This window comes from Apteryx mantelli, chromosome 13 (genome assembly GCF_036417845.1).
Source record: "Apteryx mantelli isolate bAptMan1 chromosome 13, bAptMan1.hap1, whole genome shotgun sequence".
Classification (NCBI taxonomy): Eukaryota; Metazoa; Chordata; class Aves; order Apterygiformes; family Apterygidae; genus Apteryx; species Apteryx mantelli.
Genome location: NC_089990.1, coordinates 3,373,034 through 3,400,461, shown reverse-complemented (window position 1 = coordinate 3,400,461; position 27,428 = coordinate 3,373,034). Strand labels below are relative to the sequence as shown.

At 61.7% G+C, this 27,428-nt stretch overlaps 1 protein-coding gene across 1 annotated transcript; it reads right to left on the bottom strand.

Moving 5' to 3' along the window:
* Window positions 1-885: 885 nt before the first annotated feature.
* On the bottom strand, window positions 886-24,574 carry FRMPD3 (FERM and PDZ domain containing 3). The gene is made up of 14 exons (XM_067303897.1): window positions 24,427-24,574; window positions 24,240-24,342; window positions 23,636-23,681; window positions 23,304-23,408; window positions 22,344-22,451; window positions 21,808-21,939; window positions 21,347-21,466; window positions 20,867-21,003; window positions 19,853-19,979; window positions 19,242-19,331; window positions 17,526-17,705; window positions 11,407-11,551; window positions 5,722-6,543; window positions 886-4,877 (listed from the first exon to the last, which is right to left on the bottom strand). Exons 1-14 carry the CDS (start codon window positions 24,572-24,574, stop codon window positions 2,014-2,016), a joined length of 5,127 nt encoding a protein of 1,708 aa, XP_067159998.1. The 3' UTR covers window positions 886-2,013.
* Between the last annotated feature and the right edge of the window lie 2,854 nt (window positions 24,575-27,428).

Genomic DNA, 27,428 nt, shown 5'->3' with positions numbered 1-27,428 from the left:
TAATTTATATATTTTTTATTTATATATACTATATACAGACAATAAAAAAATTTTCCTCTGTATTAGACTGAGAGATTTATGGAGGAATGATATAGGCATAATGGGGAGCTCAAGGAAACTCATAGTTTCTTAATAGATAATTCACGGGAAAAGAAAAACACGGCTCCCTGTCGGCCTTCAGCATTATAACAGGCTTTGCCCACCACGGACTGAAATCCGAATTGGCTCTTCCACTGTATATTTGCTACATGGTTCTTGAAAGCAGGAGGCAAGAGGGTGCTCTGTCCACATAGCAAGATCCTCTCTGCCTCGCTGACAGCAACGGCCAAAGTCCGGGACAGCCACGGGCCAGGGTACGTTATTGCACTCAGTAGAGGATGCGCATGTTAAAAGCACATTGTGCATTTCCATAACTCCTATGGAAGAACAAGAGATTTCAAATGTGCGTATTCTATAAAAAATAATAGAGATGGGAGGTGACTGATCATACGGAGATCCCTGATCAGCTCCGTGCGCTCAGCCAGCAATGGGGCAAGCCAGCTGAGCGTGACAACCCTTCTCGTTTCTGATATCTGGCCCCACGAGGCGAATGCCTTGATCTCCCTTTTGGACATGGGTGCGCTGGGGAGCGGCGCAGGGATCCCTGCGGGGCCTGTCCTCCCCAGGGGTGGATGAAGCGCAGTGAGTGGCACAGTAAGGGCTGAATGCGTAACCTTGCATTTTCTCCTCGCTCTGTTTTGGAGGGTGGGTAGGTGCCCTGAAGCACCAGTTAAGGCGGTCTGATTCATTAGGTCTAGAAGCTAGACTGGGAGGAGGAGGGGAACCTCAGGGTATGAAGAAAAACAATTAGGAATCATTTTTTACCATTCATCTGGAAGTAAAAAAAAAAAAAAAAAAAAAAATCCAAATAAACATCCATCACATAGTACTAAATAACACTTCTCATGGCAGTCAGTCCAGCAGAGACAGAAGAAGGATCCCAGCCCCTCGCACGGAGGGCAGCTCCTTCGGGAGATGGCAGGCGGCACCGCTTGGCTCAGGAGGAAGCCGTGGATCACAGACAAGACTGAGCTGGGGTTCCCCTCTAACGGGCTTTGCAAAAGGGAACGGGAGGGGGTTCGGGCTGAGCCTCTGAGGCACGGACCTACCTCCGGAGATTGGGGTGGAAGAGGTCTCCTCTCAGCTGCTAGCCCAGCTCGTGGCTTGCAATGATCACGGAGCAGGCGGGGTCCCTGCAGGCTCCCTAACGGGGATGCAGCCATCCAGCAGAGGAAGGGGAAAGGCTCCCTACTCGGACGCGTTAAGCCGTCACCTTTTGCACAAGTCAGTGCCTGTGATCGGGGATAGCGCGCTGGCGCCTCGGCCGTGACAACAGAGCCTGCTAGGGGTCTGTGTCAGGACCAGGGCATCCTCCCCAGGCTAGGACTGCTTCCCAAGCCCTAGCTTAGCAGCAGGGGCTCGCACCTCGGAGATCCCCTCTGCTGCTAACTGTGTTGCATTTGTGGGCCAGGGAGACCCTGGAGGCAGAAGAGCTGTTTACGTGGCAAGACACTGGTTTGGCTCCGAACTAGACCGCTGCCCAAGTGAAGCCAGGAGATCTCAGCTCAGTTCCTGCTAACTCACTGGCCCGGCACGCTGTGACAACGGGAGACAGTGTCAGGTCTTTGCACGAGGGAGGCCCAGAACCGCGCGAAACCAAACTAGCACGGAGACGGGGTGACTGCGCCTCCCGAGTAAGGTCATTGAGAAGCCAGCATGGGAGAGCAAGCAGAGCAGCTGCTTGAGGCCCCCGGACAAGCTGGTGGGACAGCTTGCTACAGGGCCTGAATTTACCCTTCAAGAACTCCACCAACATAACCATTCATTCTGTAGAGAAATAAAAGAATGTCTTGGCCACTGGAAACCCCAGCAGATGTGGGCTTTCCAGACACTCATCCTCGTCAGACCTACGTGATACGAGAACCACTGACGCACGGCTTGGCACACGCTGGCTTGTCGGTTTTCGTAGCTGGCTTACTTATTGATCAGTGTCTTTAGGGAGCGTGTGAGCGTGCTCATAACAGTGGCGACCGTGGCTGACTGGCGAGCTAGCTGCTCCACCGTCTGCTGATGGCTCAGCGTTCTGGCCGTGGACTCCTCCGCCGCCCGCAGGAGGAAGGTGTAGTTTCTCACCACTTCCTCCACTTTGGTCAGCAGCTCTTGGCGCTGGGACTCCGAGCGCACGATGTACACCAGCCTCACAAATGTCTCGATGAGGCTGCTTAGCACCTGGAAGCTGCTCGTGATGGCGGAGAGCATGTGAGTAGGACTCTTGTCGACAGCTGCCACGCGGCGGCAGGACGCCCGGAACTCCTTGAACTTGAGGGCGAGTTCTTGCTTGTATTCAGCCAGCTGGGAGATGTAAGGTTTGCAGTCCCGGACCTCAGGGCTCACCACACACTGCCTCAGGATAGTCAGGAGCTCGTTGGTGTCCAGCTGCACTTGCAGAAACCCATCCGGCAAGCTGTAGGCATGGCCTCGAAGCATGTTGATTTTTGCCAGGCTCCCCTCAAAAGTGGAGGTCCTTAAATCTATTTCCTGGGTTTGACTACCATTGGGACTGCTGCAGGCTGTTGCATCTAGAACCTGAAGGGTCCTGCTCATGACTGGGACCATCTGATTGTTCAGCTTCATTCCTGGGAGTATCTGCATGGGGATGGAATAGGACAGCTCATCCTTCTCACTCCCATCATCCGCAACATCACATTTCCTGTAGTAGAAGCAGTACCGGATGGAGCAACACTTCTCATCCTCCATATCTTCATCTCGCAGCTCAGCAGGACTTGGATACATCTCCTCCTGGACAGAGAATACTGCTGAACCTTTCTGGTTCTTTTTCTCCTGTGCTATTTGGACATAAGATGGATCAGCCACTCCAGAGGCTTCCTGGATTTTGCTTTTCAGAACAGAGCCATGGATGCTGGGCTCAGACTCTTTCCGGAGGCCCTTCTGCTTTACAGTATAGATGTTCTGGTAGATGTCAGAGGAGAGGGATGTCCTATCAGTCTTATCTATTTCACTGACACTGTAGCGACGCAAGAGCTTCTTGTAGTGCGGAGCACCCATGCATTCCCCCCGGGAAGTGCACGTGGTCAAACACGACACGCTGTTCTCTGGATCTGACCGGTAATCTCTGGACTCTAAACTTGTAGATCGTATCCGCTTGCCCTTGGAAGGGCTGCTCATGCTTGTCAACCTAATTGCTTCTGCCTGCTTCTGGTCATCAGTAGCTTTCTCCCTCCCTCGCCTCTCCAGCTCTGGCATCACCAGCTGGTTAGGGGGAGGCCTCACCCCCCTGCAAATCCGCTTGCAGTCACAGCTGCGTCTTTGCTCCCTGGACATACCTGGGACTTTTTGCACAGGACTGCTCCTTAGCTGGCAGCTGCAGCGTCCAGGGGCAGGAGGATGCAGATACTCCTGTGGTGGGAGGTCACCTTTGCCCTTTGGCTTGAGCAGCTCTTCAAGGAATTCCAGCTCATACTGCTTCACCTTCTGCAGCTGGGCCTGCCGCTCATCAGTCTCTTTCTTCAGCCGTGTAGGAAACGTTGCAGAGAATAGGTTCCTCAACCTGAAGGGAGCTTTTGGAGCTTTGGGTTTAGCTGGGATATCAGCATTTTGATGGGTCACCTCCAGGACTTTTTCTACTTTTTTGGAAGGCACAGTGCTGATCTGCAGGCTCTCAGGCCTGGGCACCAGCTGGATTGGCCCTTTGGGATCCTCACTGGTGCTCCTGAAAGTGCTACCAGGTGATGGAGAGTGCAGACTGCCACTCTCAACTTTTAAACTTTTGGCTGAATTTTCCTGTTGCATTTTCTCTCCTAGGTTCGAAGGAGCCGTGTGTCTCTGAAAGAGAAGGTTTGTGGCTTCCCCCTCTGCCTTCTGACCTGCATCTCCACTTGGAGCTTTTCCCAGGGGATCTCTACTCACTTTTTGCTGGTAGCTTTTAGAGGGAAAAGTCTTACTAAGCATCATTTCCTCACCTGCTGAGGCAAGGTGGGAAGTTTCAGTCCTACTGCCAGAAGCTTCTTTAGGACTTGCAGAAACTTCACTATGCTGCTGCTGAGAGAGCTGCTGCTGCTGCTGACAGTTGCATAATGTGTCTTCAGTTTGTTGACCTCCTTTAAGTTTCAAAGGCTTGCTGCCGGATGATGCAAAGCTGCTGGTCCCATTGATGTTCTTGTCTTCTTTTGGAGTTGCTATCACTTGGGAAGCTGAGCCTTTTGCATTTGCCACTTGCTGCAGAGCAGCTGTAATGAAGGCTGGGGTTACACCACTTTTCTGATCCAAGAGAAGCTTGGGACTTGGCCTGACCTCTTTGGGCATCGTCTCTCGTAAATCCTGTGCCTGCTCCCCGCTCAAGGCTGCTGTGGTGTGCAGAGATACCTCGAAGGCAGCTTTCTCATGGCTGGCACCTTTGCATTCAGAAGGTGACACCAGAGCCCCCTTGTTCTGTTCATTGAGCTGGGGGGACAGCACTGGCTGGACAGCCAAGGTGTAGCTCCGCTCAACGTGCTGCTGCTCCTGTTTGCTCTTGCAGTTGGTAAGATTGGGGCTTTGGTGAGAGAAATCTGGCTTCAGCAAAGGGCTCGGCTCCTGGTGGCTGAGGGCGTAGGGCGAGGTGAGAACAGCTTGGGCAGCACAGCTCTGGATTCGGAAAGGCAAGTCCTTTCTTGCCAGGAGGTTTTCTTTGTTGATGTGCTGTGCAAGGAAGTAGGCTGCATTCTGGTGCTGCTTCATAGCAGAGACCATCTCCGAGACATCAGTGAGCTCTGAAGAGTTGGTTTCGTGGCCAGAATCCAAAGATGACTCAGGAGTGATGGCAGCCAGGACAATAAGACCTGAGGAGGGACACAAAGAAAAACCCACGCCAATGCTGTGTTCATGTCGCATCGCTGTGCGGAGGAGAGAGGAACTCCATGCGGGAGGAGGGACCCAGGAATGCCGAACACAGCATCACAGCAGAGGAACTGCAGTGACTTCCTCCCACTAAGACTTAGCATGTTCAAGAGAGATCGTTTGTCAGCACTGAGCTGACTTGCTAGCTTAATTCAGCAAGAGCGCTTGGCCCAGAAGAAGGTCCTGGGAAGGGTTCCAGGGTTAGGAATAGCTACGGAGAGCTGTCTGGAGCAAAAAGGAAAATCTGGCAACAGCTGCTCTGCCATAGTGAGTGGGCAACCAGGGGAGGACATCATGGGGCTGTGCAGCCAGCAGGCTGGTCCCAGAGCAACCCGTCAGAGAGCAGGCTTGCTCTGTGAAGGGTTCACACGCTGCAAAACCTGGGGGTGAACCTGAGAAGACCAAGGGCCGAACATACCAACCGAGTGGGGCCACAGAGAGGAACCTATGCTCGCAGCGCTGATTTGTTAGTGCCTCACTGCAGCAACGGGGCATGCGGACTACCGCAGATATGGGATAACCAAAAGACTCCTTCAGCCACCATCGGGAAGAGGAGGATTCCCATCTCCGGTTCTTAGAAATCTGAGCAACAGTTTGGCTGCTCATGCTGGACCCTGTTGCCACAATTTAGTTTTCATTAGAAAGTGCCCCACGATCACTTATTGGGAGGGTTGAGAAGAGAGAAGACAGGGAGGAGAATGAAGGGAAGGATATTCTAGGAGATAGGTAGAAGGATATTCTATAGAAAGGCTACAGGGAAAAAGAAAGGCGCAGTGACTCCAGTACCTGCTGTCTGCTGTGGTGGGGGATGTGGACAATCCTCTGAAGCAGCCAGGGCTTCCAGAGCCTGCAGGGTGGACACCAGGGCATCGTCCAGCTCTTGGGCATGATCTCGGACTGTCCGCGTTTGCACGTTGTCTATCAGCGTCACGGGGATCTCATCGTACAGGAGGCCGCAGAGGTGCCGGCCCTGTTCCTGGCTCTGGGCAGCCGCCCGGCGCTTGGGGTCATCCTCGTCCGAGCTGTTGTCTCGGAAGCCAGGAGGGGGGGCAGCGATGGCAGGGAGCAAGGACGTCGTCTCATCTTCTTCTTCATCGCTCCCAGGAGGGGGAAGCGACATCAAGTCCACCATGTTGTCATGGGCGCTGCCAGGCTTGCCGCCTTTCCGCGAGGCCAGACGGCTCTTGATTTTGGCTTTGCAGGAATCACAGTAGAATTGCGAGGCATCGCTCCTCGAGTGGGTGTCGATGGTGTGGGCCCTGGCCCTACTTGCACAGTGGTCTCGGTCAAGGCCATCCGGGTCGTACTTGTTTGCAACACCATCATAGCCTTGGCCAGAGCTTTTGGAAGTGGGGTCAGATTTGGTCCTGGGACGAGTTTCCTCAAAAAATATCAGGTTTTCATTGATATCTGTCCTGCTCTCTCTCTCCTTCCTCTGCTCTCGCATGTGCAGGTAACAAAAGCTGACGAGCTCCGAGTCCGAAGCCCTGCCAGTTCGAGCCCTGGCTTCTCCGGGGCTGGAGGCAGTGCCACCCACGAACCCGCTCTCTGTCTTCCCCGCGTGCCCCGCTGCGGCGGGCCGGTGCAGATTGTGCGCGTTGATATAATCTAAACCCAAAATCACAATCGCAACATTAGGAGCGGCACCTGGGAGAAGGGAAAGGGGATAGGAAACCCTGGGGAAGCGTTCACGCGCTCTCTGCCCTGCAGCCTGCGGGGTCACAGAGATGTGCTCCTGTGCCCTGGTCCACCTTGCCCTGGGGGCTCCCCCCGCGGCCGCGTGCCCTGGCCACCTGGCTGGCTGCTTTTCCAGAAACGTATCTCCCATCTAGATGTTGTCTTCTGCAACCCGCTGGGCCTGTCTGCCACTAACGAATGCAAGAATAAGAGTCCAGCGTGAGGAAATCATGGGTTGGAAGGCATTTCAGGGGGTCCTGCCTATACCACTGCTCTGAGGCAGGAACACCATAACTAAACCATCCCTCCTGAACACGCGTGATGGAGGGAAGCCCACCCATTTGCACCTCATCATCACCAAGACCAGGAGGGGGTTGCTGACAGGGAAGACAAGGGAGTTTCTGGCTCTGAGCCATCAACTCTTCCCTGCAACAAGGAGAAAAGGGAAGAGCTGAAGGAAGCGGAGGGGAGAGAGACATAAAGAGATGGATTTGTTGGATGTGGAAGATGTCCCTGCTAGAAAGAAGCAGAAGACCGTGAAGTGAAAATCTCCTGGAGGCTGCTCGTAGCCTTGAGTCTGAACTCAACTCGGACTGAGCTGAGCTTGTGCTGCGAGGCCCCAGAATCGCTCCTTGCTCTGCAGCTCCAAGGAAAGCCCACGCAGCGTGGAAGAAGTGGACATGCCTTTTCCTCTAAATCAGTAAAGTCTGGATTCTCATCAACAAAGAGCTGTTGAACGTATTTTAGTGAGGCCCTTCGGTGTGGCTGGGGCGTAGCAATGGCCAAGTCCAGAAGAGCCTGCAGGCAGTGACCATCCAAAGGGTGGCTCGAAAGGATTTAGGAAGCAGCTGAACATCAGCCAGCAAAAGCCCCGTGCACACTGACCAGGACCTGCTCTCACAAGCTCCAGTGAAGGAGCAGGCCACCTCCTTATGTGGTTTGTTCCTGTGTCCCCAGAATCATACATGTTATAGAGTTTAAATCATATAAATTTTATAAAGTTTAATATTGTGACATTTATAACGAAGTATAGATCCTAAAGCTTTTTTTTTTTTTGGCTAAGAATTAGATCAATGACACCGTGCACCTGCAGAACAATTGATCACTGTCCTTTTATAAACAACCTTTACACATCAGAAAGATTGCCTTGGTCCTCCTCTCCGCCTTCTCACCCTTCTCTTTCCTAGGCTAACCCCACCACATGCCTTTAACCTTTCCTGACCCATGTGTTTCCTCCACGTCTCAGCCATCAGCAATATTCAGAGGGCAGCAGAAGCAGCACGCCTGCAGGCATGAACGCGGACCCTTGCTCAGCCTGCCGGTTCCTCGGTTATACGGCAAGAAGGAGTCGTTGTGATCCTTTTTGCATAGCATCGGCCAGACCAGGCCATTTTACTCAGCCGTTCCTGCATCGAGCCCAGCAGAATACTGCTAAACCTTGTGCAATTATTGTCTTTTAGGGAGACATCCAGTTTGGCTGGACTGACTTTAAGCGACGGAGACTCCACCTCCTGGTTGGGTGCTCCCATGCCTCCTTCCCTCGCTGCTGAAGCTCAGCACATTATTTCTGCCAGTGGCTGACAGCTATCGGATCAGGCTCGCTCAGAAACAGCCCTCCTCTGCTGCCGTTACACGTTTCCCCTGCAATAGCCTCCTCCTGCTCCTCTCTGCCGTGCAAGGCAGGCAGCTGAAATTCGGCTTGAACTCCTGCCCGGTGGTCCAGCCCTCCGCAGGGGCATCCGTCTGCATTACGAGTTGAATTGCGCAGCTGTGCTGCAAACGGGTGCCGGGGGATGCAGGCTCCATCTTACCAAGTATAAATTAAATCAAATAAATCCTAATTAAATTCATTAGCTCAACAAATTGGACGATTTGTCTCCCAAAACGCACATTTGCGTTACACTGTTCATCACCTGCAATGTGCAAATCCCAATGAAAACAATGCATCTCTCATGTACGGACGTGCTGGTGCTGGGAAACGGCAGCCCTGTGACTCAACGCGGGGCTGCGGCAGCGCCGGGAACGCGCTCGGCGATGGGCGGCGGCGGGGCAGCCCTTCGCGTGTCTGCAGCCAGCCGCCTCCAACAGGTCGCGCCGGGAGCCCGCCCCGTTTGGGATAAGAAGCCAAAGCGTTTAGCCAAAGGAAAGGCTGGTCCCTGCAGAGCTGCAGCCTGCCGGAGCGCGCCTGGTTTGTGCTACGGCCAAAAAACTGGGCTCTGCAACGCAGCTGCCAGCGCTTCCGGATGCTCCGCGGGAGAAAGTCCCAGCAAGGAGCAGAGGCAGCGACGCAGGGCACGGAGCTGCTTTGCTAATGATTTCTGCTGTGCGAGAGGAGGGGGGCAGGAAGGTGCAACGCTCGCGCAGCTACAGCAGGGCATCGCCGTTCCCGCGGAGGGCGAGGATCCGGCATACTGCTCCACGGGGAAATGCGGGGAGATGGATTCAACTGACAGCATCAGGACAGAGCACGCATTTCTAAAAACGTCTGCAGTTTGGCAGGAGGTTTTAATGGGCCTCGGGGAAGACGGATGCGCTCCTCTCCCAGGCAAAAAGCACAGGTCGGGACTCGACTTTACATTTCAGATTTTGGCACAGCCTGTCTGCAGCCTGCAAAGTCAAAGCCTGGGCTAACTTGACTCATCCCAGTGGGGCTTTCCTATCATTCCAGCAGAGATGTGCTAATGATCGACAGTCCCTGCTCGCTGTGATCTGCCTAGCTCCTGACAGCTCAGTCTGCAACTGTAGCGAGACCGAAACTGTGGGCAGACTTTGTTTTCTCAATACAAGCCAAATTCACTCCTCCTGCATGACGCCTGAGCAGCTGGGCTGAGTGTACGAGGTCTGCAGGGAAATTGCTTCATTGCGCTGGGCAGAGAGGATTTTATTGTAGCCCCGAGGAGACAGCGGCCATCCAGAGAGGGGCCAGCTCTCCGATCCGAAGTGCCTGGGTCCATGGTGGCATCACGGTCCTGCCTGTACTCAGGCTTCCCATCACACTCAGTCCAGCCGCCCCTGCAAACTGACATTGTGTTTTTTGTGACTGTCAAGAAAAGGGCAATATCTACTATTTCTTCTGACCTAAGTTTGGACCGTGCCCTATATTAAGCAAGATCTTACCGATGAAAAGTCCCAGCTGTTATCGCTGTTGCTAGATTGCGGAAAAGCATCTCTTGGACATGCTGAGCCGCTGGTAACGGTGGGAACTCTTCTGAGATGCTCTCCCTTTCCTACTGCATGTGTGCGGGCTTTCCTGCCTGTCCCCAGGCCCTGGAAGACCTTTCCTCCTCACCTACCATGAAACACTAGCTCTTACACCAGCGTGTGCCAGCCTGCCCCCATGGCACAGCCCACCGGCCTCCGAACCCCTCCAAGCCACGGGTCCCACATGTCCTGGTAGCCCATCTTGGGCTGACCACGACCCGGGGAAGGGCTGCTCTGATGACAGCCACTTCGCTTGAAAACACCCTTCACTTACAGCAAAATGTGACTAAATGTATTTTTTTAGGCCGTCCAGAGCAGAGAGCACAGTGACCGCTGTTAACAAGAGACGTGGGTGAAGAAACGGAAGGAAGCCGTGCTCACGTACTTACAGCAAGGTCACCTGCCAGCTCTCCCCGTGATGCTTTCCTGACTCCTCTCGGGGTCTGTCCTCCCACGCGTGCTACGCCGGGGTCCGGCCGCGCTCCTCAGACCCCAGAGCCCTTCCTTTCCCCAAGGAGCGTGCCAGCGCTCGGCACTCCTCCCGCGTAGGCATCTTGAGGAGACGGCGTTGACACACTGCCAGCTAACCTGACGGCTTGTCACAGCTCTCCGGAGCTGCAGAGTCACCCTGGCAGCTCGGGGACAACCTTCTCGAGGCAGCTGGCAAAACACCGGCTCCCAGGCCTGCCCGCACGCTGCACCGGGGAGCGGCTCCCGCCCCCGAACCTACGTTTTGTATTCACCTATCCACGAACAAAACGTACGCGACACACACACCCCTTGCACGGGATAACGGCAGGGAGCGCGTGGTTGGCTCTGGCCTGATGTCACTCTTGACAACAAGCAATCGTTTTGACGGTGACGGGGACCTGCAACCCGTCTTCAAGGCACAGAGAGGACGTGACCGCTGCGGCGCCCAGACCAGCCTTCTGCTCCCCGCGTCACGCCGGCACCCGACGAGCCGAGACACCGAAACTCCCGTCCCGACGCAGGAAACCGGGCACGCTCCCAGAGCCTCCCACCCAGCTCCAGCACCCGTGCTGAAGGCGACGGTGCCCAACGGCAGCCGGAGAGAGCCCTCCCTGGCTGAGGGCGCCCGTTCCCGGTGGCCTCGGGAGCCTGCAAGCTCCCGCGGAGTGCCGGCTCCCAGCCAGCGTGCCCGTGCCGCGTCTCTGCAGGAACACGCAAGCTGTTCTGCGAGGACCCAGCGTTTCGCTGGCAGCATTAGAGGACTTTGCAAATGGCAACGCCTCAATCTGCCGTAGGAGCCACCAAAACAACACCCGCGCTGCTCTACGCTTGCCAGGAGGCAGAAACAGCTCTTATTACTTTCTCGCAGCCGGCAACTTCTGGGCGTTCAGGGATTTGCCCAAGCTCACAGCACAAGCCAGAGCTTATCCAAAATGATGCCTCGTCTCCCTATTCCCTGCTTTCTGGTCAGAAGGAGGCCTGCGGGTTCTCCAAGGGGAACGGGAGCAGAGGGGAAACGCCGGAGTAACCCATCTCCTCCTCCACCGCCACAGACCCCGGGCGAAGGGGGGGAGGAGGCAGCCGGGCAAGGGGGCTGCGCGGAAAGCAGAGGCTTAAACGTACCTGCCTTGATAATCTGAGGCGGCGGCGGCTGGCTGGGAGGTCTCGAGAAGATCATCTTCTTGGAGTCCACCAGGAGACGGCAGTAGCCTGCGATCAGGCAGGCAAAGTTGGTGGCTTCAGGCCACTCCATCAGCAGCACCAGCGGCTGGAAGGCAAGAGAGACGAAGCGTGTGAGGGCTCAGCGGGCGCGAGGGACGCGCTCCAAAGGGGCCGGGCTTGGGGCCCTGCGCCGGTGTCACCTTGCGCCGTTAGCACCCGCAAGGGAAAAAACAAACACGCAGATGTACGTCCTTGCTCCAGAGCACCCAGCAAATCACCGTGCGTGACAAGGTGCCTCGCTTCAGCTGTAATTCCCTGCCGGCTTATTCCTCTAGGAGCGATTAAAGAGGTGCAAGCCACCTCCTGTTCCCTGCAGGGCACAGGCGCGTGCACGGCAAAGCCCCGATGCAACTGGCTCCCGGTAATTTGTCTGCACGTCAATGCCCCAAACCTACCTACAAGCACCAGTATTAACCGCCAGGCCCTGGGGAGCTCGGGAAGCTTGAGGAGTCCCCAGATCCCAGTCCTTTTCAACGGCAGGCGCCGCATCCCCCTTCCGTAAACGAAGACATCTGCTTCCAGTGAGCTGCACAAGGGGCGAAAAACCATTACGGCCCCCCCCAGCCACCGCTCTGAGCCTGGCGGATCTCATTCAAAGCCAACCCTTTGGAAAATTAGATCCGTGCCTAGGAGCAGATGGTGTCTTCTGTTCTAGGAGAGCATTTATTCTCCTGCTAAAAAAGGCCTTCGCTTTAAAGAGAGGAGAAAAGCAGACACGAGCCAGGCGCCAGGTATAACCCCACGGCGCACTGCAGCGGCAGGCACGGAGATTCCCCGGCTCGCTCGCGGAGGCGGCGCGGGCACCAGTCGTGCCGGGGCACGCTGCTGGCAGGACAAGGGCCCCCGGGGACTGGTCCGTCCCCGCATGGTCTCCGGCCAGATCCAGGCCCCCAGCGCTGCCCAAAGCGGACCAGAGAGACGGAAAACATTTCAGAGCGCCTTCGATGCCGGTCGTACGGCGGCTCCAGCCCCCCTCTGCCTTTCGGGACGAGCCCTGGCCCAGACGGCGCTGACGCCCGCAGGCAGGACAAGTGGAGCTGCGTCCCCAGGGCACCGTGGCACCCACGGCTGGGGCCGGTGTCGGCACCAAGGGTCCCCGGCAGCCCGGCCCCGCTGCCCCGCTGTCTGCTTCCGAGTCCCGCCGGGCTCCACAGGGACATCCATCACTTCCCACGCGGAAAAGTGCTGCTCCCAGAGAAGAGGCTGGAGGTGCTGGCAGGTCTCTGCTATTGCTGCGACTCCCAGCTTTTAAATGCAACAGCCAGCTCAGGATCCAGAACTTGTTTATCACGCCCAGGGCAAAACAAGCCCCACTTAAAGCCATTTAAGCCCACGCAGCGCGGAAGGCACTAAAGCCATTTTTGTTTTCTCGTTTTACGGCCACGGGAGCTCCCAGCGCCCTTTGGCCAGTTCTATGCTCGGTTCAACAGCTGCTTTACTGAGCCATCAAGCAAACCCCGACCCATCCTGGCAAAGGAAGACCTGGCCTCACCGTACATCGCAGCCTGGCCTACGCGACACACTGCGCCTGGGTGCGCAGCCGTGAGCCCGGAGCGGTGCCACTAGCTATCCGCAAGCCCTGCTAGCCCGGGAGCAAAGCTCGTCGCTCCTCAGCCGCGGTGCAAGACGGGGAAGAGAAATAACGTGCCAAGCGAGCGAGGCTCTGCTTCGGCTGGCTTGCCGAGGCTGTGCAAGCATCACAGCAGATAAAACTAGGCCGACGCAGATCGAACGGAAAGTATTAAGACGGAGAGAAGGGAGAGAAGAGGATTCTCCGTGCGGCTCGAAGGAGGCAGGAATGCAGCGGTGAGGAGGGGGATGACACCTCTTAGCCCAGCTCCAGGCTTGACATAAGTGATGAAAGGTAACCATGTGTTCCCGCGCTGCCATATGAAGCATTCTTAGAACAAGTGCCTTCCACCCAGGGCGAAGCCTTCCTGGGTTTTTCGAGCCATCTGTTGAATAAAGAGACATTTGCACATTTTTTTCTCCCTCTGTTACGCAGCAAAGAGGGTTTGAGTGCTGACAACAAGAAACCAAGCAAAGACCAAGGTGAGAGAGGAAACGGCTGGTGATTATCCGCTAAGGGATAATTAAATTAAGAGGCCGAGACCCGCTGAGAATCCTCTTTGCAAAGGCAAACCGGGGGAGGCGTTGCCACCACGCAGGGCCGCCGGGCCAGACGCATGCGGCTGGTCCTCGCGGCCACCCAGGCTGGTGGCACGGAGCCAGGGACATCGCCTGGTGAGGCGCGGACACCCTATTTCCGCCTTAACTCGGCTATCGATCGCAGTTTTAGGACACTCCCAGCCATTCAGGGAGTGAGACTGCGGTTTCTGGCTCGCGAGAACCGATCCGCAGACGGATCTACCTGCAGCGAGCCCCAACAACGCAGGCTGGCGTTTCTCGCCTATGAAAAAAGCACAAAATACATCAGGATGAGCAAGCGCAGCCTCCAGATCGGCTCCCTGCAATCAGCACGTTGCACGCTGCAGTTAATTGCAGCGCTCGGCTCTGCAAGGGAGACGTCTCAATACTGATTAGCTTTGCAGCTTAGCGGGGGGGCCTTAGCTATGATTACTCCCCTATGCCGGCAAGGGAGCGGTGTCGGAGTTCGCCTCTAATTGTCCAGCATTCAAATATTGTTATTACGGATTAAATCGCTCCATCGGCTGCGGGCTGCGAAACCTCAATCTCGCTTTTCTTCAGACGACGGTGTTTCAGAATGGCTTAAGGCAAAGAAAACTGCTCAGATCAATTCAGCTCGGAGAAGCGGAGCCCGTTCGGCCCGTTGCCACTCTGCAGCACGGCGGAGGGTCGGATCAGATGGGCACGATGGCCTTTCGTTCCCTTTAATTCCCATCGGTGCCCGGATGCAGCCCGCAGGCCCCCGAGACGCCATGATCCATCGCCCCAGCCCGGCGCAGCAGCGGCCGGGGGCGTCTCTGAAGCAGTTTTTCCTTTGCTTTCCTTCCGCGGGGGCTAAACAGCCGGCTGGCTGCAGGCTCTGCCGGGAGGCACGGAGCCGATCGCCCCGGCGCCTTTGCTCGAGCGGCGCTGGGCTGCCGCGCCGGCTCCGCGGGCGGATGCACGGATGCACGGATGGACGGCGCGGTGCAGACCGCAGGCACGCTCGGGCGCTTCCCATCCCGGCCGTCGCCCGAAGGAGTTAACGGATCAGGTCAGAGCCCACACAAATCGGAGATCTGCCGTTTTGCTTGGCGGGAGAGGGAACATCTTGGCCCCAACGCGGCTCAGCAGCCGGAGAAACCCCCGCCGGCTCCAGCCCCGCGTCTCGCAACCCCAGCCCGCGGCGCCAAGGCTCCGGAGCAAAGCAGCTTCCGCCCCGCAAACGATTTCTTAGACGGACGCTCCTCCTTTTCCTCCTGCACGGCGCCCAAACGTGTCTGCGATCCGCTCCAGCTCGCTCGTTACCTGCAAACGCTGCCCGGCTCCTTCCCCGCCAGCCCATGGCGGCGGCGGCGGGACGCGCGGGTCCCCGGCCGCGGGCTGCTCCTGCGCCCCGACCCTCCGCTCCCGCCGCGCGCCGGCCGGGCGCTCGCAAATTCAAAATGGCCTTTGCGCACCGCTCCTGCAGCCGCCGCTTAACATCTGCCGTTTCCACAGTAACCCGGCGGCTGGCGGCGCGCGGAGAGGGGCGGCACGTAGCCGGCGCCGCCTCGCTCCCGTCCCAGCCATCCTCCGGGCGATGCAATCCCGGCCGGGCAAAGCCCCCGGGGCCGGCGCTCCCTCCCCGCTGGGGTTATCCCGCCCGGCGGCGCGGCTTCGGGTGTCCGCAGGAGCCAGGATGCCGCTCGGAGCATCGCTCCCCGGAGGTTTGCAAATCACGGAGGATGCCGGCTTATTTGCATCCACGTGCTCAGTGCAGCAGAAACACCGCAGCGAGCGGATTAAGCCCTTCAAGGCAACGGTCTTTTCGCCGGCTTTTCTCAGCCCGCCTCATCCATCGCTGCCCGGCGCGGCACCAGCGGACGCCTCATTTTGGAGCGGACGCTCCGGCGTGGAAACCCGGCCCCCAGGATGGCGGCTAAATGAAGACGGATAACGGCAGCCTCTCCGCTGGCAGGGCGCTGCGGAGCCTCGCAAACGGGATATTCTCCAGTGGCAGGGGCGGCTCTCCGCGGCCGCACGGGGAGATGGAGCCGCCGGGATGCGGGCGCACGTGCGGGAGGGTGCGCGCAAGAGCTGCCGGTTGCGAGGCTGGCCGGAGGGGAGCCAGGAGGACGGCTGCTCCCGCGGCGGCAGGCGCCTCGTGGCCTCGCTCGGAGCTAATCCGTGCCACACAGGCTGCCTCCCGCGCAGCATCCCGGGACGAGCTGTGGGGGAATTGCCACCTAATCCCCGGCAGATGGGTGCCAGCATCCCTCCAGCCTCCGGCGCATCTGTCCGTGGCGCGGCCGGTCTCCGCTTCCAGGGCTGGGAAGTGCCAGATCAGCCGCTTGCGCGATGCCGAACACCGTCATTGGCGTATTAATGCCCCAATTTGCACATGTGCACGAGGGGCGCAGGAGCCAGGAGGGGAGGCCACGACGCGGATGGGACATCCCGACCGGACCGGCTCCGTCAGATGGCCCGAGGGAGCCGCGAGGGGCTGGCGGCCCCGGGCAGAGGGTGCTTCCAGCCTGCCGGGCTGCAGCCGGAGAGGCCCGAGCGGAGACGCCGAGGCTGGAGGGGGAACCGCAAGCGCAAACCGCGGGCTGCACCCGAGGGGCCGCAGCGGGAGCGGAGGGGCCGAGCGCGGCCCTGGCCGAGGCTGCCGCCGATCCCGCTGCGGCGCAGCACGGCCCCGGGAGCGGGCACGGCGGCGGCGGCAGCGGGACAGGCGGCGCGGGGGGGAGGCTTTGAGGAATTAATGAGCCTGGTGGGAGGAAGTGCTAAAATCCACCAGGAGAGGAGGCAGCAGGAGAATCCTAAACAAATCCACCACGATCACATCTGCGAGGCTACGGCTGAAACGGAGACTGCAAGGAAGGGGCTGCAGAGAGCGCGGAGGCTTTGAGACCCCCCCGGGAGAGGAGAGGAGATGCAGAGGGAGCCTGCCAAGGAGCTCAGCTTCGTCAAGGACGAACGTGGCGGGAGCAAACCGGACCCGCTGGGCGGTGGGCTTGTGCACGTACCCCCCGCCACGGCACAGCCGTGGGTCCATGCGCCAACAGCGACCGCAGCTCCGCCGTGCCGATGCTGCGTGCTCGTGGCAAGAGCCAACCTCTGCCCAGCACTAATTCAACCCAAACTCCATCCTAACTCCGTCCTGTCCAGGAGACGGAGCAGGCTCGGCAGATCCATCACACCACTGCCTCCCAGCTCCGTCCTCTTCCCCCGGCGGGGACTTACGGAGGCAGTGCAGGAGGCCCTGGACAAGGCGGACGGCTACCTGCCGGCAGCTCTGCAGGAGATACGTCCTGGCTTATCAAAACCCGGGGCGGCTGCGGTGGTGGTGTGTCCTGGTGCCCTGAGCCTGGCGCCCCCGGCCCGGCACCGGGAGCAGCCCCGCGCGGGCAGACGGGTCCCTGCACCGCCTCGCTCCGCTGGCCGGAGCACGTTGCAGGCGCCAGCGGGCTGGAGGCGGCTGCTTTCCTCCCTCCCTCGAAACCTCCCTGGGCAGGGTTGGTGCTCACGAGGGTGAGGATGGCAGAGCCAGAGCCTGGCACTGCCGAGACCCCTCCGTCCCGCTGGGTTACGGCAGTGCCGCTGCTCCAGCTGAGCCATGCCCGGGCTTCGGCCGTGCCCGGACGCATTTCCAGTTCATTGCACACCCCGGCATCAGCTTGACAGCCTCCGCAAGCATTGCTAATACGCGAAAAGCCACCAGTCCCCTCCAGGACCAGCGTTCGCCCACGGTTCCTTGAAGTCTCCAAGCAGACGCTCCAGCAAACCAAGGCGCATCCATGTCCGCAGCCCTCCCACGGGCGAGCTCGAACCCCGGCCGGCCGGCGCGCTCCGCAGCCTCGGCGCCAGCTGCCGGCCCCCGCGCAGCCCCCGGCGGGACCCGTGCCTACCTTGGCATCCAGGATGCTCGTCTCCACCCGGGCCACCCCCTGGTTCTCCCGGAACAGCTGGATCTTGCTGACCTTGCTGAACTCCGACAGCACCGTGGTGAGGTTGGTCTTCAGGTCGATGACGTGGCTGATGCCGTGTCGGGGGCCCACCAGGAGCGTGGTGGCCGGCTGCTTCTCGTCCTGCGAGCACGGCCGCGCGGACAGAGGGAGACAGACGGACAGAGGTGAAGAAACGCGCCCGGCGGCTGCGGCGCCGTGCCGGCTCTCTCCGCAGAGCCGAGCCCGGGTGCCGCCGGCTCAGCGGCCGGGTGGCTTGCGCGGAGCGAGCGGCAGGCGACCCCCCTGCCCGAGCCCCTCCGCAGCGCTGGGAACGGCGCGCGGCGCGCCGAGGCTATTTAAAAGCAAAGCACCGAACTGACCGTCCGCATGAAATATTCAGGGCTGCTGGCGTCGCTACGGGGAAGGAAGAGCATGTTACAAATCTGACTGATCTGACACTGCCTCCGAGGGAGGGAGGCGGAGGAGGGAGCGAATGAATTTTATAAAAGAAGAAGGAGAGAAGCCTCGGCTGAAAATAGAGCCTTCCTCGTCCTGGTCTGCCCAGCGAGGATGCTTCAAGGCAGACCTGGAGGTGAGGAGGAAGCTGGGCAGACCAGGGTGGAAGAGAACAAGCGAATAACTACTGTTGATGATGATTTGCCCGATGCTCCCCGTCCTGGCAGCGTCAGAGCCGCTGCTCTGACCGCTCGGCCACGGCGCCTGCAAGACACCGTGTGGTTCAGCCTTTCCTTCTTACCCGCAGCCCTTTGAGCTGCGAGGTAGGAGCTCTGCACCATCGTGGAACAAAACAAATCGCAGGCTGCAAGAGATGAAGGCAAGGAGGCACAGCAAGGGAAGCCAGGGAACTGCCAAGACCTCGGCCGTGGGGTAGAGGGATGATGGCGGAGAGGTGGCACTTACAGCATGGAGTGGCCTGGATGGGAGGTGGAGCGAGAGGGATGGAGATGGAGAGGTGAGCCAGGCAGCGGGGAGCCTTAGCAGGTCCTCCGTTCTCCTGCTTGGCTTGGTGGCTTCCCTCCTGCCATGGAGAAAGCGAGGTGGCTTGGGTGAGGGGTGGAGATGCCTCTGATGGAGATGAGGGTGGAGTGGGCCACGCCGGCGGCAGCTTCCCCAGAGCCACCAAGCAGCGGCCAGGCTGGGCCGCTGCCGAGGGAGACGTTACGGCCAGCTGGTCTATTCCCTGCAGGGACCAAACGGGGAACGCGCTGGCCTTTGCCAAGGATCCCCCTCCTCCGGGATGGACGGCAGGACGCTGCCGGGCCTCCCAGGTGCCGGAGGAGCGGGAGACTGGAGAGCTGTGACGAGCAGCCCAGCGGGACTGCGCAGACGCGAAGGCCAGGGCAGAAGGAAGGTTTTAGCCTGTGCCCGAAGCTACTCGGATCTCGCCGAGCAGACCAGCTCATCACCCAAACCAACAGAGCAGCAGCTCCCCGACCCTGCGGCGCCGCGGATCCGTCCCACCGTCAGCAGCGCTCTGACGGCCCTTCCGGATGGGCTCTGAGCCCGGCCGGGGGACGGAGCAGGAGACCGAGGGAAGCGTCGCACGGAGCGGTCATCTCCGTGGACGTCATGGGCACATCTCGCAGGGCTCCTCGCGCCAGCCACGCACGCAACCCGGGCCAAGCGCCCCCCCAGCCCGCGCTGGAACTGCCATACCAGCCCCACGGTGTTGAAGAGGACGCCGGCGAAGGTGGGCAGCTCGTTCAGGATCCTCAGGTACTGCAGCTTCGCCTGCGCCGCCGACACCTGCGGAGACACGTCACCCGCGCGCTCACCACCAGCGCGGCGGGCTGGGCGCAGCGACGCCGGGGCGGCCGGGACGCGTGGACGGGTTCCCGGGCTCCCGTCGCGCTCCGGCACGAGGAGCGGCGGCGGTGGAGGGGGATCTGCTCTGCAGCAGCCCCACGGGGGGACCCGGAGCAGAGGACGACCCGGGAAAGGCGCAGGTGCTCAAGCACCGGGGGCCACGTAGCTCCCGCCGGAGAGCGCCGACTGCCGCCGGGAGCGAGGCAGCTGCTCTGCAGCCTCAACCAGAGCTTTCCGGGCTCCGGCAGCCCGGAGCACAGGAGCAGGGATGACCGCAAACACGGAGGTCTCCGGCGCGCGCCGCTTCGGCCAAGCCCAAAGCGAGCTCTCGGCTGACGTCGCCCTCGCCGCAGCCGGGGACAGCCGGAGCGGCCGTCGGGAGCGCAGGCGGGACGGAGCCGAGGATGTCCCCCCCCCGGGCAGGCGCGGAGAGGCGGGGGCCGTGTCCCGGCTGGGCTCACCTTGGGGCCGCCGGGCGGCTGGCTCTGGTGGGCTTTCAGCTGCTGCGAGAGTGACTTGCGCAGGCTCTTCTCCTTGACGAGCTGCAGGAGCGAGGGCGGCAGGAAGGGCTCCAGGCCCCACTCCTTCCTGCGGGGAGGAGAGCGGCCCCAGGCGGAAATGGTGGATCCGAGTCCCGGTGAGCCGAGTCCCGGGGGCCGCGTGCCCTTCCCGCCTGGGCTGCAGCCCCTTGGTGCAGCCGAGCCAGAAGCTGCTGCCGACGGGCAGCCGCTTGCCGAGAGAAGGAGCCAGAGCCGTGGTGACGCTTCCCACCATCCCAGGCCGGGCTGGTGACACCCTCCCCGCCTGGCTCCCCACGGGGCGGGGGGCAGCGAGCCCCCCGGCTGTGGCCGCGCCGGCCTGGGGACATGCTCGGCTCTGCACCGAGCCCGACACCGGCTCTCCTTCACCCCCAGGTTAAGGGGTGCTGGGCAAAACCCAAACCCCCTTGTTCCGAGGTGCCACCAAGTTGCCATCTCCTGCCCTTCCTCCCTGCGCACCCGCAGGTGGACTCGTGCGGGTTTAACACGACCGGTGGAGCCTCAGCAGGAGGTTCCTTGAAGAAGCTGGTGACGGGCTGGAGTCAGAGAGCCGGCGGCTATCCCTGCTCCGGATGCCACGTGAAAAATCAGCCCAGGTTCCCACGGGCACGGTCCTGGGCTGGCACCCAACATCTCCACCAGCCCTGGCAAGGCCATCGCGCGTGGCTGCAAAGCAGCGTGCGTGGGTCTTGCCCGCCTCCGTGCACGGCCCCACGGAGGGGTCGGGGAGCGGGTGTCACCGCTGCCAAGCTGCATCCCACCGGCCAGCCCCAGCAAGGGTCTTGGGGCACCTCATGCTCGACACCCTGAAACGTTGCTGGGAGCCCCCCAGCGCCCTGTTCCCTGCAGCCTACCCGGAGGGACGGAGGACAAAGCCCGGGGAGGGGACACCGAAGCCAGACGTGGGGATGGCTTGGGAAAGGGAGCAGGACTCACTCCACGTTCTTGAGGGAGACCTTCTGGCTGGGCCGGGTGGCCGAGACGGTGATGTAGATGTGGAGGGCGGCCAGCCCCAGCAGCATCTCTGGCTTGGGGTCCATCCCGAAGCGCTCTCGGATCACGTCGTTGCGGCTCTGCGGGCGGAGAAGAGGGGTGCTCAGAGACCCAGGGGCCGGGCGCCCGCAGCACCCCGGGGTCCTCGCTCCTGGAGGAAGGAGCACGCTGCGTCACCGGCACAAGCCTGCCGCTATGGGCGAGCAACCGCCGCCGGGGCTTTCCCTCTGCCGTTGGGAGCACGGCAGTCCGCCCGAGGGACACCTCCGTGGGGGAGACACGACGTTACAGCCCAGCCTGGACAGGCGCCCGGGCCACGAGGCACTGCCAGCTCCCAGCTGCCAAGGCAGAATGTGCTGGGTAGCACTGGGAGCACTGGGAAGGGGGCTGCGGGGGGGGGGGGGGGGTGTCCCCGTCCCCTACCTGGATGTACAGGTACTCGAACGCTGCAGGATCCCGGCGCAGCAGCTCCACGGGGTCTTTGGGGAAGAAGCTCACCCGGAAGAGGCATCTCATGCCCTGGTAGTGCGTCCTCTGCACGACCTGCGGCGGGAGCAGACGGCAGCCGTGAGCCCGGGGCCTGCAGCAGCAGCCTCCCGCCTCTCCCGGGCGCCGAAGATGCTCATGGATGCTGTCCTGTCCTGTCCTGCCGCTCCCGGAGCAAAGAGCAGCTCCGCGCTGCTGCCAGGAGAGGGAGGGGAAATCCTCCCGTCATCCCCCTTTTTGGCCCAGACCATCCCATCCTTCGTGCCCCAGAGCCCGCGGGTCCGTGCCGGGGCGAGGAGGGGCTCAGCCGCCCCCATGGCACAGCTCCCGGGAAACCCGCCCTGCTCCCGGCCGGGGGCTGCGGCCAGCGCGGCGGCATCCCCTCCCCGGAGCCTTACGTGGGCCAGAGGCTGCTTGTCTTGGAGAAGCAGGAACCGGTGGCTCTGCTCCGGGCTGGAATACTCCAGGACCAGGGCAAAGTGCTCGATGTGTCTCAGGGAGAGACGGTCCTGCAGCGTCACCATCACATCCTGCAAATGCCATAGGTGGATTTAGGCGACCCTCGCTGCAGGTGACGGGCCCCCCGGCACGCTCCGGGGTCATGCTGCAGCAGATCCGGGGCGGATATTCCCAGCCAGGCAGGGACCGACGTGAGAGCCCGTTCCCGGCAGCGAGACTCCCGGGCACGTCTATCCCGGCTGGAGGGCTCACAGCAAGTCGGGACTGGGGAAAAGAGGAAAACACCGTCCCTTCCAGCGGCAGAACGCATCCTGCAGGGAGGCTGAGGGGCTGTTCATTACGTGGCAGCAGCCTGCGGCCGGCCGAGCGCCGCTGCAGGGTTTGCGCGCGGAAGCGGGAGACGAGGAAAAACGGCTCGGGCGGCGGCGAGGCAGGGCAGCGCCGCGGGGCCGCGGCAGGGAGCGCGGGGGCCCACCTTCACGGTGGTTCGGCCATCGAACGTGAAGGACTTGATCTGCCCATTCTCCAGGAAAACCTTCAGCACGTTGGGAATGAGGAGGAGAGCTTCCTTCTTCAACATGTCCTGGCAGGCAGGGCCGGCGGGAGGGGAGGACACGGAGGAGGGGGGCACGGACGGGGAGGGGAGGGGAAGGGAGAGAAGGAGGGAGCAGAGGGAGGGAGAGCGGATGTCAGTGATGGAGTGGCTACGGCATCCTCCGCTTCCCTGGGATCATGCGCTGAGCGGCACGTTTCCCTTGAAAAACCCAGCGTCTCCGCGGAGCGATTTAGAAGCGTGGAGCCCGAGCGATTCGGAGCTGCCGGGTGCAGCCGCCTCCCCAGCTCCCATTAGCGGCAGCGGGAATTGGGCGTCCGGCTCCAGCAGCCTCCTCCCGACGTTCGGCCCCGTCTCCCGGCGGGACGCGCTGGCGGCGCCGGTCCCCCTCTCCGGACCCCCCACCCCGGTTCAGCCCGCCTGAGGCTTGCACGAGCCCTGCGCTAACCCACTCCCGCCCCTGCGCAGCGAGCTGAGCGAAGGCTGATTTTTTATAGTGAGCAACGTTTGAATCAGATAATTACTTAATTGATTTTGCTTAAAAATAGAATTTGCTAGAAGCACTATAAAGCTTTTTTTTTTTTTTTTTTTTGTACTAGTTGCTGCTTAATAAAAGCTTTCTGCAATTAAGAGATAATGTCACCGGGCAGGAACGCTGCTGCAGGAGAGCAGCTTCCCGCTGCTCCGCGGAAACACCGCGGCAAACCCGCCCCGCTCCCGGGCACCGTTCCGAAGCCTTTGGCACCGGGTTTGAATCCGCACAACCCTTCCCTAAGGCATCGGCACTGCCCGGCCGTCACCCTTGTGCATCCGGGAACCTCCAGCTGGGGAGGGAGAACCATGTGGGAAGGGGCTACGGAGGGAAAGCGGGTCAGGACTTACTGGGTCCGTCTCGCCGACCGTGACCTGTTCGGAAAATCGGACCTTCGCCGGGTTGGACCTCAGTTTGGCCTTCTTGGCTGCGCTGATGAAAGCAGATTTGGGGGACTGGAAAGAGAGCACCGGGTGAATCGGCGCAGGGCTCGGGAAGGAGGGGTGCCGGCGCCGCCGGAGGATGCTCTGCCCGGCCCTCGGCTCCGGGATGCCACGGCGGCGGGGCGTCCCCGGGCACGGCGCGCTCTCCGCCTGCCCCAGGCGCTCCTCAGCACCTCCCGCCCGTGCTCTGGGTTAGCCCGCAGCTCGGGGACCTGCGCTGGGGGGACGCTGGCTCTCACCTGGTGGGCGTGCAGGACAGTGAGGACGATGAAATCCTTGGCGTTCCTACGACGGAAAGGAGAAGGGAAGGAAGGGTTCGCTCGACACACGCATACGGCCACCAAGAGATGGAAACGCCATCAGAGGGAGCTCAGCGGGCAAATTCTCCCCCACCCGGCCAGATGGTGGCCGAGACCTTCTGGTCTCCTTGAGACGGTTCTCGTGCTGCGGGTGCCCACGTGCTTCCTTCACCCACCTCTGCCCCGCTCTGCTGTGCCCGTGGAAGGGCTGGGTGAGCTGAGCCGGGCGCCTTGGCCTGGCTTTGTCCACAGCCCCATGGTGGTCTTGCTGACCAGGACACCCTGGCCACCTCTCACGTCCCCAGGTCCTTCCCGGCCAGCGTCCAGCTGCTCGGGAGCCAGAGGCTGCAGCCCAGAGGTGCTGGGCATCAGCCTTGCCGGCATGGCTAGGTTTGGCTCATAACTAAGGTCTACGCAAGCCCTGCCTGGACATTATCCAAGTCTGGCTCAACCTGGTGGCTCAGGAGGTCCCCCCGGGTGGGGATGCGGGTCCACGTTCAGCTCCCAGCCCCGCGCCCCGGGGCCGACGGCGGGGCGTCCTCACCTGACGAGCTCGATGAACCGCTCTCGGGGGGCTTCGCTCACGTCCTCATCGTTGATGGCCAAGATCTGGTCTCCAGCCAGGAGCTTCTCCTCGGAGGGGCCGCCTGCCGGGGCGGAGCGGTGAGAGCCGGGCCGGCGAGCCCGGGCAGCGGGAATGCCGCCCCGCGCCGCGCGCCCGCCCGCCGTACCTGCCGTCACCGAGCGCACCACCACGGGCTTCTCGCTGCCGGCCACGAAGCCGAATCCGTAGAGGGGGTGGCGCTGGATCGTCACCTGTCGGAGCGTGTCCGAAGGCAGCTGCCCACATTCCATATCATCGCCGCGCTCCTCCGGCATCACATGGCTGCGCCGGGCGGCGAAGGGCAGGCGGTGAGCGAGCAGCCCCATCCCTGCTCCCCCCCCGCTCCCCGTGGCCGCCTTCCCGATCCCGCCGCGTTCGGGCACCCGGCGCCGGGACGAGGACCGGCACGCCGGAGCGCGCGAGGCCGCAGCGCTGCACAGCCCAAGCCGGAGCCCGGAGCGCGGGAACAACCCGGGGCCGGCTGATCCGCGGGGGGCGCCGGGCTCTCCCGCGGTTCCCAGGGCGGGAATGCTCCCTTGCCGGGGGAGCTGCCGGGGCGGCGGAGGCTTTCGAAAAAACGCCGCCGCCAAAACCGCCCCGTTCAAGCCTTTTTCCTGAACGGCCGTTTTGCAGAGCCGTCGCCCGCGGCTGCGGAGCTCCCGGCAGCGCCGGCAGACCCGGCCCGGCCGAGGGCAGCGCCGGCTGCTCGCCCAGCCGCGGCGGTGACAAAACGCCCCGGAAGCCGGCTCCGAAAGCACGACGGAAAGCCCCAAAGGCACAAAGCGCCCCTCCGCGGAAGCAGGACTTATCCGCTCCCGGCGGAGCGGCAACGTGCCGCCGCAGCCGAGCCGCGGTTTGCAGCACGGCGCTGCTGCACGCCCTCCCCGCACCGCCGCCGGGCGGAAGAGCCGCGTCTGCCCCCGAGGCGCCGGGTACGCTCTCCTCCTAACGCCTGGTAATCGCAGCTGGGCGAGACCACGGGAGCCACCTCTTCCCTGAAACCCGTGCCTTGTTTTCCCTGTTCTGCTTCCCAGATACAGGAAGGAGCCAGGCTGCAAAGCCCTTGGCCTCGCTCCGTGCCTGACCTCCCCTCCTGCCCAGCATGAGCTGGCAGTGAAAATAAAACCTGCCCTTCCCATCCCTCCCGACAGGGCCGGAACAGCTCGGGCCATCACCCATGAGGCCATCGTTCACTCTGAAACCTACTGATGGGAGCGCAAATGACTATTTTGCTGATCATCTCAGCAGCAAAGATATAAGGGCACCTCCGTACTGCTGGAATAGCTGAACATAAGATCAGCAACGCCAGGGCATGCTTAAGGTCCGGTCAAACCTGTAGCTCGTCTCATACGGTAAGAGGCAACAGATATAGGGAAGAGCGAACAAAGCAGGAGACTGGGGAAGGATTCGCTCCGTGTCCCAGCAGGAAACGTTTCAGGTTCCCCGTCGGCTCTCCGCTCTGCTCCCCAGGCAGCCCGCGCCCCGGCCGCGTTTAGTTTGAAACAGTTCCCGCTCGGCATTAACCGAGACCGAAGAAACCCTCTTCGAGCAGACCGGAGAGCGGCCCCTCCGAGAGCGGCGGCACGGCGCGGGCGGGCGCCCCGCGTGCAGACGGAGCCGGCCGGGTGCCAGCTCTCCTCCCCCTCCCTCCGCTGCCGTAAGCGCCCCGGGAACGCGCTGAGCCCGTGCGGCCCCGTTCCCTCCTGCTGCCAAGCTCTGCCCGGCTCCTCCATCTGCCGCCGGCGGACGGCTCGCGAGGCACGTGGCGCCCCCGGCACGTGCGGCACAGACGGCAACGGCGGCGGATGGGCCGAGCGCTGCTTTTACCGGGGGGGGCGGCATATGGCAGCCGTCCGGGTGCCCGGTGCCGGCAAGCATCCCGTCGCGCTGCAAGATGCCGCGTGCACCCCGCGACGTGCCAGCTGCCCCCAGCAAGGTGCAAACAGACGCAGCGCCGTGCCGCAGGGGAGGCCGGCCGGGCGGCCAAACGCCGCCGTAAATAACGGAGGAGCAGATGCAGCCCGGCTCCAGGCAGCCGGCGCAGCGCTCCGCTGCTCAGCCGGCAGCTTTTTGAACAACCCTGGCATCGCGGCTGGTGGTAAACGCAGGGAGCGGTGCAGGCAGCGGTGCAGGCAGCGGTGCAGGCAGCGATGTTGGGCCGGCACAAATCCCAGCGCCCGCAGGGCGCCGCAGGGCATCGGAAACCCGCGGGGATCGGCGCACGGGCAGCTCGGAGCCGCCCGGCAGCAGCGCAGCGCCCGGGCTCGGAGCAGGTGCGACGGTGCCCACGGCACGTCCAAGAGCGGCGCCTCACCCACTCACCGGCTGGCCGCGGCGCGGGATGCTCCGTGGCCGCTCCGGCGGGCGCGGGGACGTGGGGACGCGGCCCCTCTCTCACCGGCTCAGGCAGCGGCGGCGTCTGCGGAGAGGGAAAATCGCTGCAGCCTCCGAGCTGGGGGCGCGCGGCACCCCGTCCCGCCGGCAGCCCGGCCCCGCAGCTCGTCCTCCTTTCTCCTCCTAAGAAGGGACGCCCAAGCGGCCCGGCGCCAATCCCGCCGCCGGGACACACCGGCTCCCAGCCCCGCTGGCCCCGGCTCCGACGACGGCGGCGCCCCTCGGCTGGCGCGGCAGGGACTCCGATCTCGGCAAGGGCTGCGGGAACGGAGTGAACGGAGAGGCAACCCTTGGCTGAAACGAGACGGATGCGTAAGGGGATTAATCAGCGATAAGCAGCAATGAAATGAAATTTGCAGCACTTTCCTCCCTTGACATTTCGGCTGTGTAATATGTGCTTGGAGTGAAACATATTCCATAAAAGAGCCGGGCCGCGCTGCGCCGCTCGGCTAATGGGGCTCATGGAGCCCCTCCGCTCCCGCCTTTCCCAGCTCCGCTGATTTTAACCCGCACGACCTTCGTGTATTCGCTCGGCTTTTTGGCGTTGCCGGGAGCCAGCGCTCCGGCTGTGCCGGCACGAGCATCCCTGGCAGCCGGCAAAGGGGGTCCGTGGTGGCGGCGGCGGTGCGGCTCCTCCCGACCGCCCTGCAACGCGCCGAGTCACTAATGCACTGAGTTTCATAGCAACAGATCTCAGCCCGCCTGTCGCGTAAGACCCCGACGCTTCCCCGCGCT